The 15,843-nt window shown below is 42.4% G+C and overlaps 1 protein-coding gene across 3 annotated transcripts in view; it reads right to left on the bottom strand.

The window, feature by feature from the left end:
- Window positions 1-284: 284 nt before the first annotated feature.
- The window catches only part of rab11fip5a (RAB11 family interacting protein 5a (class I)), a 29,176-nt gene continuing 13,617 nt past the window's right edge, over window positions 285-15,843 (bottom strand). The window contains exons 2-5 of one of the 3 annotated variants that reach the window (XM_018666251.2): window positions 14,056-14,567; window positions 11,898-12,480; window positions 4,541-4,697; window positions 285-3,138 (exon numbers count right to left, since the gene is read on the bottom strand). In XM_018666251.2, the coding sequence (XP_018521767.1) occupies window positions 2,881-3,138; window positions 4,541-4,697; window positions 11,898-12,480; window positions 14,056-14,567 (1,510 nt within the window). In that variant the 3' untranslated portion in view covers window positions 285-2,880. Of the gene's footprint in view, window positions 3,139-4,540; window positions 4,698-8,267; window positions 8,879-11,897; window positions 12,481-14,055; window positions 14,568-15,843 lie in introns of those variants that run through there. The other 2 variants (XM_018666252.2, XM_051078042.1) reach the window with 2 other exon arrangements.

Below are 15,843 nucleotides of genomic sequence, written 5' to 3'. Positions count from 1 at the left end.
TGAATACATGTATATTTAAGACCTAACATCCAGATTGACACAAAAAGAACTAAAACTAGAAGCTTGTTTAGTTAAATGGCTACCAAATGTTTTGTTCAGCTTTTCTTTGTTAAGAAAAAGAATAAATACAGGTGTTTTACCAACTTGGAACCAGATGCAAAATGGAACCAGTTAACAGAAACCAACTCTAAATGCAAACTTGAAACTCACTGTAACACAGACTTAACAGCAGTCAGCCATGTTGGAAAACAAACACACCCCAAAGAAAGATTTACAAACAAACATACAGTGAGCAAGAAACACAAAATATTCTTTATTAAATATACAAAATTTGTGAAACAGAATTGCATCACGAATTGTAAACTTTCCAATCTTACTACCTTAAGCACATTCCACCGGCTACACAATCAAGGACAAAATACAATCAGTTTAAACTTAAATAAAAAACTTTTTAAAATGGAAGACATGGAAGAGGACATTTATTCTTGCGCTTTGTAAGTGCCGAGTCACATGTAATATGTCTCTACAGTCATCTATGTACTTGAGATTGCGATCGCACAGCAGAAAACTGAGATGACAAGACGGTTTTGGATGTTTATTTTTTCTTTTGTATGCTTCAAGCTCACTGGCTAGTCATCGTTGTGGTGTCAGTAGGCCAAGTGCTTAAATCACAGAGCGATTAGAAAGTGCAGTACGGTGTAAAGTAGATCTAACTATACGATATCAGACGGACAGGTACAGTAAGTTATGTTCTGATGATTAAGTAGTGCAAGAACATCCACAAATGCTGTAAAAGTGGCATCATATCAGAATACTTTATGGTGTATCAATCTGCTCCATAGATTAAGTTTCAAGGCTTTTTTTTCTCTTTTTTTGGCATTTCACAGGAAATCACTGTTGCTGCTCATTTTCTACTTGTATGCATACAATTTATTTTTGTGCAGTGATCTAAACAATATCATAACAAAGCATCAGAAGACGTTAAAAAAAGACCCAAAAAGCTTTCAGTGAACAGATGGCTTTTCTTTTTCAAAACCTGCCCCGAGCCCCGACAAGTAAAATGAAGTGCTAGATTTCTAATGAACGTCAAAACAAAACAAAAATAAGGCAGCATTTGGCATTTCAATACGGCATATATGCTGTAAAATGCGGTATATATCCCTTTTATAACACCTGAAAGCAGAAGCGCTATGCGTGCTCGAGCAGAAGCGGATGTGACACACGTACACCGAAGGGAGTGGGAGTCAAGTACCAGCATGTCGCAGGCATCTTCTCATCGCAGTGGAGTTGTGTCGATAACGCACACATGGGAAGGCAGAAGCATGAGATCAGAGAAGCTGTGACGGCTGATCTTGATACTGTTTGGATACTGAGTGATACTGTCTTCGCCTGATAACACTGTGACCCCATACAACAATTGGTTAGCTTATGTGGCTGAGCATTATGGGTAAATTTCAAGACATGCCCATAGAACAGAGGAAAAGAAGAAAAAGAAGAGGGTAGAAAAAACGCAGGAGGAAGGAACAAGCAAAAGATAAACAGCACTTTTCGTGCATAGAAAATAAAACCATTCACTTGCTGGCTAAGAACACTTTTGAACATTCGTAAGCTACAATCAGTTCCCAGTTAATGTGCACGTGACGAGGCTGAACTCTCACACCGCTTCGTTTTGGTTTGTAGTTTCAAAAACTAGTCAGAGCACTCGATATTTATCAGGGAACATTTGTAGAGAGTCAATCCAAAACAACATAATACAACATCTGGAAGAAGTGAGGCCAATCACAGAGGTGTAAATCATCACAGAAATACAGTGTTAAGAAACATACGGATGGTTCTGCATGTTTTACTGTGTGTACTTCACAGGCAGACAATTTAGACCTGATGAGTCGATTTTAGCTGTTTGACAGACTAAATTACATTTCCTTCCTTCCTGGTGCAGCCACTGGTTTGAGTTCATCTCAGTTAAGCAAGTGCATAAACTTGAAACTTAGTGCATTAAAAAGTATTTGGAGGAGTATCTCCGGGACAAAACAGGGAATCTTAAGATGTCACCTTGCATTCTGAGACATTGTGACGTTTATCACTAATTTCTGTTGTTCTGTAAAGCAAATGATTGATCCATTCATCGAAAAATAACTGAGGGATCAAACAGCCTCTGCTCTAAACTGCATTGCTAAGACAAAAACAACAAAGCTGACAAACAGTCTTCAAGTCTCTGCAACTTGATTTTCATGCTACACTGAAATACACTGAAACCAATGGCTGCCTCGCAGGAAGGAAATCAATCTAAAAACTGATGGCGTGCTGTGGTAAAGGCCGGCATTGATGTAACAATCTGTAGTTAATGGGCTAAAACATGCATAACCAGCAGAGTGGCCCTTCAAGCTGTTAGCTCTCCTTTCCCCACAGAACTGCGGGACTTTAGAAGAGGCGTATATTTCTGAAATACTGAGTGAGGGGTTCATTGGATTAACATCGTTATGGATTGAAACCCTACAATTTCTCTCTTTTGTGATAAGGTGATAGAAGTGATATGTGAGGTGAAAAGGAGGAATCAGTGTTTCTACAATCAGGACCCTTAAAATGGAAACATCTGGGTTTTAAACCCACTGGGCTCACTCCTCCGTGAGCTTAAAACCAACCAGCTGTGTGAACCTGAAAACAACCTGAGGACCCGCTACATTCAGAACTAAACCTTCCTGACGAGAACTGTGTTTCAGTAAAGCATGCCGACTGGAAAACATCGCCTCGACATCTCTCAGTGCCTAAATATTTGTATCAAAAAGGACAGCATAGCAGTGAAAAGACTAAGGAGCTGTTGTGGAGGTTAGGGTGAACGGATGAGGACTGAACTGCAAACCCCTCCCCGACCCCCATTCGTCACTTGAACTTGGAGCGCACTTGCAGGAGAGTGGGCTTCTGCTCCATGATGCGCACCAGCAGCGTGTCAATGTAGTCCTCCAGATCTCTGACCTGCGGCTTCAGCTTCCTCAGCTCCACCTCCCGCTTGGCCAGTAAAACTCTTTGACGCTCAAACTCCTCCTTCTGCCTCTCCAGCTCCGCCTCCCGCTGCACCAGCAGGGCGACCAGTTCGCTGTGAGTCAGGTGGTAGTAGGAGCCTGCTCCTTCCGTCAGAGACTGAAAGCAGAGAGAGACACAGATGGAAAGGTGGAAGGAAGAAAGAAAGAAAGCTGTAACAAATTGTAACAAAACAGTGTGTTTTCTGTAGGTGGAGCTATTTGTTTGTTTAGCTATAGCTGTAGTCGCTACTTATGCTAACTACATTATTCTTCAGTTTATTCTAAACAAACCAGAAATATTTTTAAAAAGATTTCAGTGCATCAGAAGGTTTACTCAAATACTCGAGTTTTCCATGAACTGGATTCAGATTTAGATATTTCAATGTTTTGTTAAATTAAGTTAAATCAAACCTGCAGTGCAGAACCTTTGTCTCCCCCTTCTGGCAATGAGAGTAATTACAATCTGTGTTTGTCCTTGTCGTCGATAGCTTACTTTGACTGTCATCCTTCCTCTGAACATATATTTTCCTTTTTATTTGGAGCATCAGAAACTTTTCTCAACCCAATCAGTCGAGGCAGATGGCTGGCCACCCCGAGTCCGGTTCTGCTGAGGTTTTTCCTCTCCAGTGTCGCCACTCACGGTGGGAATTGTTGGGTCTCTTTTTGTGAATATAATAAAATAAAGAGCACAGTCTAGACCTGCTCTTTATGAAAAGTGCCTTAACATAACTTTATTGTGATTCGGCACAATGTAAACAAAACCGACTTGATCCAACTTGGGTTTTTCCACCATACTCCAGTCATTGCTGGTTGATGTAAAACACATCAGGCTCAGCAATGTCGCCACAGACACCAGATTTAAAACTCAATACAGAGAGATTTACCTGGTGCTGATAGGTTTAATCAGCATTGTGTGAACTCGTTTGGCTTGACTCTAACAGACATTTATTTATGTGTAAAAGTCCTGCACTCCAGCTTTAAATTAAAATTCAATTAATCAAAGGGATTTGTGTTTTCTATAATAACAGAGAAAAAAATTACAGTTTAAATTAATGTCTACCAGACACTGAATTTTAATGTTCATTTTACATTAAATATAAATTGGATGGATTTTTGCAATATAAACAATAATTTGTTTCATTAATCTTTTGCTCCTTGTGGCAATAATAACAGCCATACCTATTGTCTCAAATTGTTGCCAATGATGCAGGGAACATTTGTATTTTCATTTACCAAACTCTAATTCTACACCAAAGCATGATTAAACTGCAAGTTATGAGAGCAGAGTCTTTTAACAAAAAAGATCTTTTATGATAACTAGACAGCCAATAGCTGATAAGTAGATATTTTATTCTTTTTAAATGTGCCACTATTATTAGATTTCTCGTCTGTTTTAATGCAGGCAGTAATTGATATCTAAGTTTATTTAATTATTATTATTCCTACCAGTATTATCACTGTGCCCTAACAAGTCAATAAGTGGGAATTTATGTCAGTAGTGGTATACTGGTATACTGCACCTTCTTCCTGTCAGTCTCCTGCTCGCTGAGCTGGCTGCTCCTCCCCGGGTGGATGGTGGACTTGAGCTTCTCTAGGCCGGTGGCCAGCACTGACCGGCCCTCAGTCCGCTTCTCCTCAGCCAGCATGGCAGTGGTCAGGGGCTTCACTGGGTGGGGGCTGGAAAAGGACAACAACAAGAAATATACACACAGCACATACAGTCAGATAAATCACTTGATACAGCAGCAACACCTCACAGGACGATTTTAAAGACCCAGACTGGTTGCCACACTGGAGGTCTGTGACTAAAAACAGCCAATTATCTTCCTGTATTGTAAATCACGACCATTTTTATCTGTGTGAAAACTAAACAGCTGGAGAGGAACTGAATTTAGTGAATAAAGAGTTGGCATACATTTTTCCTTCCTCTGTCTTAATAATTCCTAACCCAGAGCTTAATTACTAGCTTTATCTGGAGCTTTCCACCACATTTCATGACCTCCAGATGATCAAAATGGATATAAAATAAAAATATAAATAAATACAAATAATATACATAAACATAAATATGTATTTCTGCTACACAAGATGATTAAAGGTATAAAGAATGAAGAAAATACACTTCCATTAGACCAAATTATGTTAACTTTTTCAGATTTTTCTAAAATGTTTCCTTTATTCTTGTGAAATACTCAAGTCTTTTACTTCTTCACACCTAAAAATCCTTTAAACAAAATAATGTGAGAGGGAATATATCACTCTTTAGTTAAATGAGTGCATCTTAATGTCTACACTACTGTAATTTAGCTGCCAAATGACCAGAAACGAGCTCTGTGTTCAGGTCAGCTTGGAGGATATTCTCAACAACTAACAACGCTACAATAACACAGGAAAAAGAGTTTCCTGTGTCAGTGACCTACATTTACATGTGTCTTATCAAACCTCTCACTCATTTACTTACTGCAGTGACTTGCATCCACACAAGCAGAGATTCGCTGTCACATATGTCTTTCTTAAGCCCAGATATTACAGGTTTACCCATTATTTTAGCACAGCAGATTGTCCTGTGGACCTCCAGGATGACACCAGACACGGATGCCAAAGATCAACCTTTTAAAATCCCAGAAACTCTTCCATTTTAAAGGAGGTTAGACAGGTGTAAGGCTTCCTAATTAAAGAAAATGCTAGTGAAAATTGAAATTAAATTAGCTCAGAACTGAAAGACTTAATTGCATGCATTGGTGCAATCATACATGTAGAATTGTGTTAAATGTGTTATTACTCCAAGGTGAAAAGGAAACGCTATCAGTGACACAACAACACCTTGTTTGCCTCGTATGAAGTCTGGTTGCTGGTTGAGATTTTGGCAAATGAGTGTGGCTGTGTGAGAACACTGGATGGCCCTGTGGGGACGGGGGATGGTGTGTGTGTGGGTGTGTGTGTTGGGAGTCAGGGAGGGGGTGTGTGGTAGGAATCAGGGCAAAATAATAACTGCTAATTGGCCTGAGGCTCTGTTTCCCCTCCCGTTACCACAGAGCCAGGACACACACAAGACACCTGCAGAGGAGTCCTGTTAACACCAGTATATGTGTATGTGTATGTGTGTGTGTGTGTGTGTGTGTGTTCTTAACAGAGTGACGAAAAAGAGAAGGTCACACCACAAAAGGAGAAACCCCTTGAGAGCTGGTGGCACAGAAGAAAAGCAGGCGGAAGCAGAGCCGCAGAGGGAGATTGAGGAGATGACAGGATAGAAATTTCTGGAGGTTGGATCAAGTGCTTTCCCTCCACCGTTTCACCGAGCACCGAACATGTGCAACCTCACCTGTTCTCCTGATTGGCTGCTGGCTGCCACTGTGGCTGCTGCCGCGTCTCCTCGGGCTTTGGCGCAGGGGCTCGTGCCACGCTGGGTGGTGACCCCGCCGAGGCGTTGGCAAGTAGGGGAGGGAAGGAAAAGAGCGCTACAGGGAGGCTACTACTTTCAGGAGTTAGAGAAAGAGCAAAGGAGGTCAGACAGGGGAGACTGGGGCCTGGCTGAGCCGAGGACGACGCCTGTAACGCGCCGGGATCGCTGCCAAAAGACGGCAGGATGAGCTCGTCAAAGGCAGGCGTCAGTGTGCCCTCAGACTGCGAGCGGTGTAGCATAGCAGACTGGGCCTGAGGGCATTTTGAGAATTTGTCATCTAAGACAGCATGCAGGCTTTCCACACCTCCTTCGCTGTGCCTCTCTGGATTACAGCTTGTGCAAGAGTCTTTTGATGCTGCAGGGAGTATTTGTAAACCAAAATCATCCCCTATCATGAAATTTGTCTTGAGAGTCGCTGTCTTGTCATCGGCTCGGCAGGCTTCTTCAAATCTGTCGCTTTGATTGATTTCCCTGTTAGGTGGCTTGGAAGCAGTGGAGGAATCTTCTTGGCCCAAAGCGGCATCTGCAGTCGTCTGACTCTCGCTCAGCTCACCACAGAGCGTCGAGTTCGCAGAGTGTAGCGTCTCCTCTGGCTCTGAGACGCTGGAGCACTTGGAGGGCAGGTGAGACTCACAGGTTTGGTAACCCTGCGAGTCGGTGCTGACATAGAGGCTTTGGAGAAAGCTGCTGGAGCTCTGATCAGACATCTGAGTGTGCGGTAGTGTGTTGTCAAAGTCGTGACTAGGACTGGGGTTGAGGAAATCATCAAGAGCCCCAAATGGCACTGGAGAAAACCGGCTAGCATCCTGCCCTCCTAAACTAGTGCTTCCAAAGGGTGAGTCAGATGAACGCTGCCTCACTTCAGGGGAGGAGGTTATGATGTATAATGATGGGAGTGTGGAGGAGAGTTCGTCATCTGGAGTCGCAGGAGGCTTCACGTCTATACAGTTATTTACAGAGCTATCACTGGGCTCCACTATGGAGCTGCTGAGTTCATCTATGCCTTTCTCTTTACATTCATCACCAGACTGTAAAGAAACGTTTGATTCTGGTTGTAGTTCAGAGAGTTCAGGCAACAGATCAGGGCTCACTACATTAGAAATATTTAGTGTCGGAGAATCTGCACCTTCAGTTTCTTTCTCTCTTGCAGCGACCACGAGCTGCTGATGTGCCAATGAATCGTTTGAATCTACCTTTTCATCACCATCCTGCTGCTGAATAACAGTTTCCTGTGCTACGTCAAGTAAAGACCGATCATTTGACCTGTCAGTGATGTCATCTTCAGACTCAGAGGGCTTTGAATTGTTAGCCACAACTGAGTCAGAAGATTTCTCAAAGCCCGGGATGTTGCTTTCAAAGGTCTGTGCCTCCGCTTCCTCGGAGGAGGATGCAGAAAATTTGTCTGAATAAGAAGAAAGACAGGAGAGGAAATCTTCTTCTGCTGAGCTGCCAAGACCTGATGAACCAGGGTCCGGGGAGCTGCTGTTGAGCTGCGTAGATGACGTGTGACAGGGCACTTGGTGCTCATTAGTGTCAGTTATATCATTTGTGTTAGTAGTACTACTGTTACCTTGATTAATTTCAGTGCAAGCATCAAGTTCTGGTGAGTCAGCAGACGTATTTAAAGTTATGGTGTCACTGTCAAAGCTTCTGTGTTCTGGGATTGTTTCAAGGAATTGTGCAAATGTGTCAAAGTGATATGTGTTAGCGTTGGTCACCTGACTGGTCGCTTTATTAGCTTCAGATAAGAATTTTCTGCAAGGTTGTAGTGCGTCACTCACATTTGTGTTCTCATCAGCATCTGTTATGGGAAATTGTGCTCCTTCTTTATTGCAGTGTTCCAGTGGATGGTCACTGGGTGTGTTTTGCTGTGTTTTGCAATCTGTGGCCAGATCCTCGGGAGACTGCAGCCTGCCAGCTGCAAATGCTTCAAAGGATTCGTCCCACTCTGAATCCGGTTCCAGTTCCCCTGCAGACATAAAAGGGTTGGACGGCATCTTGCTTAAAGGTTTTTCCCCTTCCGTGGGAGCAGGAGGAAGGGGTCGTCTCTCAGCTCTGGTCATCAGGTCACTCTTTGCATCTGTGCCAATGACGGAGTCCTCTGTGGTTGGGTTGTGGTGGGTCAGAGTGGGGTTGGGGTTACTTGCCTTGTGGAAAGAGCTGAGCTATAGGGGGCCGGGAACTGGAGAGATAGGGCAAAGGAGGCGGTACAGGTTTTAGGGGCTGAGAGGTTAGCATGTCCTCATAGAAAGGATTGTGCTGGAGGAGAGAGAAGAAAGGGTTGCAGGGGGATATGGGAGGTGGTGTGGTCTGTGAGTGGCAGAAGGGGTTAGTGTGATGCAGTGGAGAAACCAGAGAGGCAGGATCTACAGGGGGACCCGGGGGGTGGTGACTAGAAGGGAGGGGTGGTGGGTGGGGATCAGTGCTGGGTTCTAGTTTAGGTGACACCACCAGGCTGTGAAAGGAAGGGCACACAGTCCTCTTAATTAGTGAGGATTGTTCACATGGCTACACTTAAGGTCTGCAGTAGGTTTTCTGTCTCAAATCACATCTTGATTTTGTCTTTAAACAGGTTTTATCTAATTTATTCAAAATATACAGATCTTTTAATTCCCTTAAACCTTGTTTTAATTAATCCCTGGCACTTTTGTTGCCTATAGTGGAGGTTATATTGACATTTCATTGTCCATAAAACACCTTTACACCTTCAATAACTGATTTTGTTTGTCACTTGGGGGCAGTGCAACAAGCTGTAAACACAACACTGACATATCGTTCACTTGTTACAATGAACATGGTGCTAAGGAGTTGCCAGTGTACACATTTAGCAAACACAGTTCAACCTTAGCAGTCATCATCACGTTTCTAATACTCACTCTTCTTTTAACTCCCTTTTACTTTCCAACTCCTAAAGGAAATATCTGGCTCTTTAGCTGCTAACTGCCCCTTTATGTACCAGCTCGTCACTAACTTTGTCTGTTTGTTGTTTGCTGTTGGGCAGGTAGCATACAGTAATTATATTAGTGCTTTTCAGCTGTGCATTGCCACTAAATGCAGGAAAAAAGGTTAAGCTGCAGGCTGTAAAATTGAAAAAAATGAGCTGAAAGATGCTAAAATGTGCTGTATAGCTAATTAGAACTGAGGAGTCAGGGCTTATTATGCTGTCAGTTTGTCACTACTAATAATAGGATTTTCTGTTTTTTGTACAAGCTAAAACTTACTATTCGAGTAACTGAAAAAATCTAAATCACAAGAAAATTCTGCAGCTAAAAACTGTATTAATTGTTGAAATAAATTCTACATTTTCTCATATCTTGCAAAACTGATGACAATATGCACCTTAAAACATCTGTTTCCTCACCTGTGTTTTCATAGGGCTATGATGTAATATTTAGCGAGAAAAGTTGATGCAGCTGGGTGTAGTGATTACTTAGTGCTACTGCTGCCAACTTGGCACTTTTCCCCCGCCCAAGAACCTAAAAGCATGTGGGTGTGTAGGCTATGAAAATGTATAGTTACAGAGCTGGCAGAAAGGTATTGAGTGTACTATGGTCCAGAATAGCTGACCTCGCTTCAATCAGCAGGTGCTTATCAGTTCAATATTTTGTTTACGCTCTGTGGATGAAAATGTTATAACACTGTGCTTGGTTTTTCAGACTTGGTTAAGTAAACGAATAAAAATTTAAAGGAAAATAATTGTTTGAGGGTTTCTGGAAACCTGAATCAAAGATTAATTTTATGTAAAACTGTGCAGGAACAATGCACTCACAACAGGGAGCAGTACAAGAGAAAGTACAGCACAGCAGGTGAGAACTCCCAAATAAATTACCCACTTAAGCAATGTGCTTGTGATAGAAGTGGAAATAAAATGAGATGGAGTTTTCTTCCCTCCCTTCTCCCTGCCCACACCACACACACACACACACACACACACACACACACACACACAGTAGAAATGTAGACAAACCCCACACCTCTACACATGGACATATATACACAAAACCTGTGAGAGAACAAGGACTGTTCCAGCTCACATCATCATCTTTCCTATGAAATTGACATTGTTACTGAACCATATTACAGCGAGCACAACGCTTCAGCTTGATAGAGCTAATTTCACACCAGCAGCTCCCCTCCTCCATCTGCATTGCAGATACCTGCTGTAACCAGAGACTGAGTCCAGGAGCTGAAGGAGGGATGTGTACAGAGCTGGAAGCAATGTCTAGCAGCCATGCTGGCACACAGGAAGTAAACAACCAGTCTGATAGCTGTTCCGACAAAATGCCCTCAGGTAACTTGGGTACATTTTAAGTATTTACTCCAATTTAAGCCTCTGCAAGTTTCATTAGAGAACTGTGGTACACAGCAAATATTCTTTACTAGGGGTGTAACCATTCTGAAACCACGACCGAAACCACGATTACAAATGTTCACAATATATGGGAAGCAATTCGGGAAGACAGAACCACCACTCCTGACCACCCACACCTCCTACAAACAGCGAGGTATCATGTAACCAATAAAATAGCCTCACAGTAAAAACTACCCTGCTCAACATTTTGGAAAATTTGCTTCCTTTCCTTTCCTCTTATCTCTGTATTTTAAGAATGGAGCTGGAGGTGAGAGGCCTCTATTAACACCTCTAAAGCCGACCCATTAACATGTTGAATCTCGTTTGACTTCATTTGTACACAAAATAAATGTGAAAGCAAGAATTTTTGGTTTTAGGGGGAAGTTAAAGTTAACTCCTGCAGTCTTCTCATTACAGTAAAGCTGCAAGGTGTGCTAGCACTTGTGCCTGTGCAGACTTATATAAAACTGGCTGTCAAGAAACAGAAATTACCTGCATTTATATAACTGAGGTAGAATTGTTTGGGGCATAAAAGGAACACTGCACACCAACATGAAAACATCATGCCAACAGTGAAGTACAGTGGAGGGAGCGTCATGATTTAGGCTTTTAGGCTTTGCAACCTCTGAGCCTGGACCACTCACCAGGACAGCAACAGGACAATGACTCTAAACACTGAAGCAAATCTACTACAGTCAAAGCCCAGACCTTAACCCAACAGGGATGAAGATGAGATCACATTTGTATGACCAAATAATGCAGAAAACCAGCTAATTCTAAAGGGTTCTCTGACTTTTTCTTGCATCTCCCTCTGAAACCAAAAATTGTGTACAGATTTTTTTTCTTTTAAATGAGTATGACAAATGCTAATTACTGAAATTTAAAGGTGTTGGTAGGTGTAGTTTGAACTTTAAACAGAGTCAGGCTAGCTGCTTCATGCAACTAGATGCCTCAGTGCAAGTACAAACTCTCAGCGGGCTCATGAGCATGTTGGCTACTTTTCACCCTCTTGATTCAATTTATATTCATACTGAAACAATGATTCATCACCTGTTTGATGCTGTAACAAATGAACCTGTCGGTGTGTCGTCAGTCTTCTCTGTGATCACAGTGTGTATCTCACCTGGGTTTGCTGTGCGAGTCCTTTGATCCAAACCATCCCTTGTGTTTCTCCTCAGTGGCCGCAGGGGCCTGTTCAGACCCATTCTTGGACTGACTCTGCCCCTTCCCAGCAGACTCACTCCTCCCATGGGAGAAAAAGTTCCTCCTCTGCTTCTTCCCCTGGCTTTCTAGCTCTGCCGTGGAGGCAGCTTTGGGCAGAACAGCCTGTCCTAAACACTCCTCTTCTTCAACCTGCATGGGGCCACTCTGCTCCAGAGCCGCTGCTATGGCAGCCTTTTCCTCCTCGCCGGGTTTGTCAAAAGACCAGCGGCGCCCGTCTCCCACAGGACCTTTGGGGAGGTCTGTGGAGGCCCGCGGGCTGAGGTTCTGTAGAGACATGGACAGAGGCAAAGACTTCTGCAACAGTCCCAGGCCTAAAGAACCTGCAGGTTTTCCTGAGCCTGAGTCCAGGGGCTGGACGTTATAAGCATGGCTTCCGTTAACGCACACAGTGGGCTGAGGCACTGGTATGGAGATCTCACCGGCCTCATCACCAAACTCACATTTGAGAGAGGACGACTTGGGCGACGTATTTGTTGTGTGCTCTGCAAATACATGGATAGAGGAGGAAATGAAAAGAAAGAGGGAGAAAAACAGCGAGAAAAGTGATGCAGGTAATCAATGACTTTACTAAAGTAAATTTGCAGGCAGCTTAATTGGGTAATAAAACCTTGTAATGGCTTTGACTGACAACACTTTTCACAGCAGGATGGGTCAGTATCTCTGGCCGACTTAGGTGCAAGAATGATTGGAAATGGATTAATTTCCCTCTGTGTGATTCTTGAATCAGTTCAAGTATAACGGCAACTGTTGCGCTTTGCTTCATAGTGCAACATCTCTCCACCCACTGCTCTCCTGTCAGGTGATTTAACAATTCAGATGGCACTCAGAGGAGCTCACACCTCCATAAACTCTGCACAACTCTCAAAATATAGCAGCTCCACGTGTTTGATTATCACGTAAATTTAATTAACTCTTTGTAGACCCATTATCAACTTGTTTCACAACAGGAGATGAACACATTTCCTGAATTTATGTCTAAATTTAAAACTTTTCAGTGTGTTAGATGATTACAACAACAACTGTGGTGTTACAGCTGGTTGCATGGATGATATGGGTACAACATTTTCTCAATGGTTACATGTTATGATACTTCCTTCAGTACTCAAATACTAAAAACTATTAAATTAACTGTAGAAAAATCCTATGAAAACAGCATCTATGACCTCTTTCTGTGATATAATCTGGTAAATTTTTACTATAATTCATTTTGATTTAAGAACTGAAAAGCACAATATGCCCATATGAATATTTGGTCAGTCACAAACAGTTACTGCAGTTTCATTAAGCTAAGCCAATTAAACTAAGGAAGTTGTAGCCTCTTCCTGTTTCACACTCACCACTCCTGTGGCACGTTCATGCTAAAAAGTTTCAGTTCCACAGTCCGTCCAGTCCAGCAGTCACACAAAAGCAGCTTCCTTTTCAGAGTCAGAAAACTTTTAAATCTTTTTAAAAAGTTCACTGAGTGAGGCGGTGGCTAGTGTGTATGTTTTTTTGAGGAAGTGGATTATTTTGAATTTTGTTTAATTTACATATGTTTTACATAGATTACACGAGTGAGACACGCTAACCACTTGATACTTGCATTATCTCACACTTTGTGTAACAGACAGGTTTCGGACTGTTGATGAAACATGACAAGACATTTTTGGACATCGTCCTGAACAATAGTAGGATGCAGAATAGAGCTGAAGCGAATAGTTCTTCTGCCGAATAACTGATTGACAGAGACTTAATTGCTAATTATTTTAATAATCAATTAAACCTTAAAGTCAGTCACTGCTTCCACCTTCTCAAAAGTCTTTTGCTGCTTTTCTTTGAATATATTTGTGTTGTCGGATAACACAAGGAAATCAAAGATGCCACCTCAGGCTCTTGGAAATTATTATCAGAATTTTGTCCCATTTTCTGACATTTTATGGACCGTTGATCAATTAATTGAGAGACTGATCAGCTGGTGAATAGGTAAACTTGAACCACTATGAAGAAATGGATGGATGTCTGTGAAACTGAAATCTATTGTTGGACTAAATGTGCAGTAAATGCATGATCATTCTCACCTGGGCTGTTGTCTGCGGTCAGGTTGCTGCTGTTACTGGGCGAGTTGGAGAGGTCAGAAACCACCACACTGATGCCGGCCGTGGGACTGAGGCTCCCACCCCGCGATGACGATTCACTGCTCTCTGAGCCAAGCGAGGTGCTGGAGCGAGTGTCTGATGACTTCCTCAGCTTCCCTCTCAGGAAAAAGGTCCTCATCTTGCTCCGCCGGGCCTCGCCCCCCTCGTCATCCTCATAATCTTCCTCCCCGCCTCCGTCGCTCGGCAGCCGATGCCGCATCCGATACAAGGACCCATATCCGCCCGGCAAGACGGCCGACGAGGAGTCCTCGTCGCTGGATCTCCTCTTCCCCCTCATGCGCTCTTTCAGCTTGCTGAAGGTGGAGGAGCTCTTGTCCTTCATGACCAGGTCGTACATGCTGGCCGTCAGGTTGTTTCGGGTGAACTGGACAGTGACTTGAATGTCTCCTCGTTCCTTCTCCTTCTTCCCTGTTTTGGAGTTGAGTCTGTACCACCTGCAACAGAGAAGAATCCATCCATATGAGCTTAGCAGACACACTGCGTGTATAATTTAGCAGCGAAACAATTAATTACTGAGTCAATGAGTTCATTAGCAACAATTCTGATGATTGATTCACTGCTGAAGTCATCTATCAAGCAAAAAATGCAGAACAATTACTGGTTCCAGCTTCTCAAATACGAGGATTTGCTGCTTTTCTCTGTTGTAAATTAGCTTTAACTTTAGTTTCTGTGGTGAGGATTTTTCACAGCCAAAATGATAAATCAGCTACTCCAAAAAAAAAAAAAAACCACCAGAGGATCAGACTGATCCCTAATGAAAATAATTGTTAGTTGCAGCTCCACCATCACATTCTTTTAAAAGGCAACTTTGCCAATTTTCAACCTTTGTATCTACCGGACAATGCATTTTGTATGAAACAAAGCTGGTTGAAAATCAGCAAAGTTGCCATTTAATATTTTATGACTTAAGCTACTAACAGTTGCAGAAAACTACAGATTATGATGTTGATAAAGCTGAAAAGAAAATCTGGTGTAATTTAACAACTACAGCCCCATGTTTTGTTCTCAGCTGTAGTGACGAAGCATTTTGAATTCACTATTCTCTATGGCAACTGTGGACAAGGATCATGGGTATTGAAGTGTTTAAACAAGTCTAATTAATTTCTCAGAAACAAAGCTTAAAACTAATTATAACCATAACCAAAACCTAGAGGACTTATGCATTTTCTGTGAGACTCCAGTGTTTTTAAATTAAGTAGCATTGAAGAAATTATTTAAAGAAAATTTTTAAATGGGAATACTGAATGGTGGAAATGCTCCAGCGACCATACTCTGCTCTGCTTTGTGCAGTACACACAAAAACTCATTGTAGGGTCAGGAGTACTGATGTTATGACAATTCACCTCCCCAAACACTTGAGTCATCAATTAGTTCAGCATTATGACTGTATTGTAATCATGAATGGGGCTAATCTGTTGAGTGTGTGTCTGTGTCCTACTAATACCACAAAGCTGTGTGTGTGCCCAGACATCCCACAATTCCTTGGGGAGACCCTGTTGTTTCTGACATAAGATCGGGTAAGCAAGAACAATGAAGTAAAACAATGCTCATTTCTGATTTCACAGTCAGTGCCCTGTATAAATATGACAGACCCCTAACTGTAAACAGATGAACCCAACTGTAAATTCCTTTACAGGACGGGCACAGAGGAGCAGTTCTTAGAAATGCTGTTTACCGGTGGGTGGAACAACGCCAACGAGTTCACCTCAC

Source organism: Lates calcarifer, linkage group LG19 (assembly GCF_001640805.2).
Source record: "Lates calcarifer isolate ASB-BC8 linkage group LG19, TLL_Latcal_v3, whole genome shotgun sequence".
Lineage (NCBI taxonomy): Eukaryota > Metazoa > Chordata > Actinopteri > Centropomidae > Lates > Lates calcarifer.
Note: the sequence above shows the minus strand (reverse complement) of the source record. Positions and strands in the feature narration are given on the sequence as shown.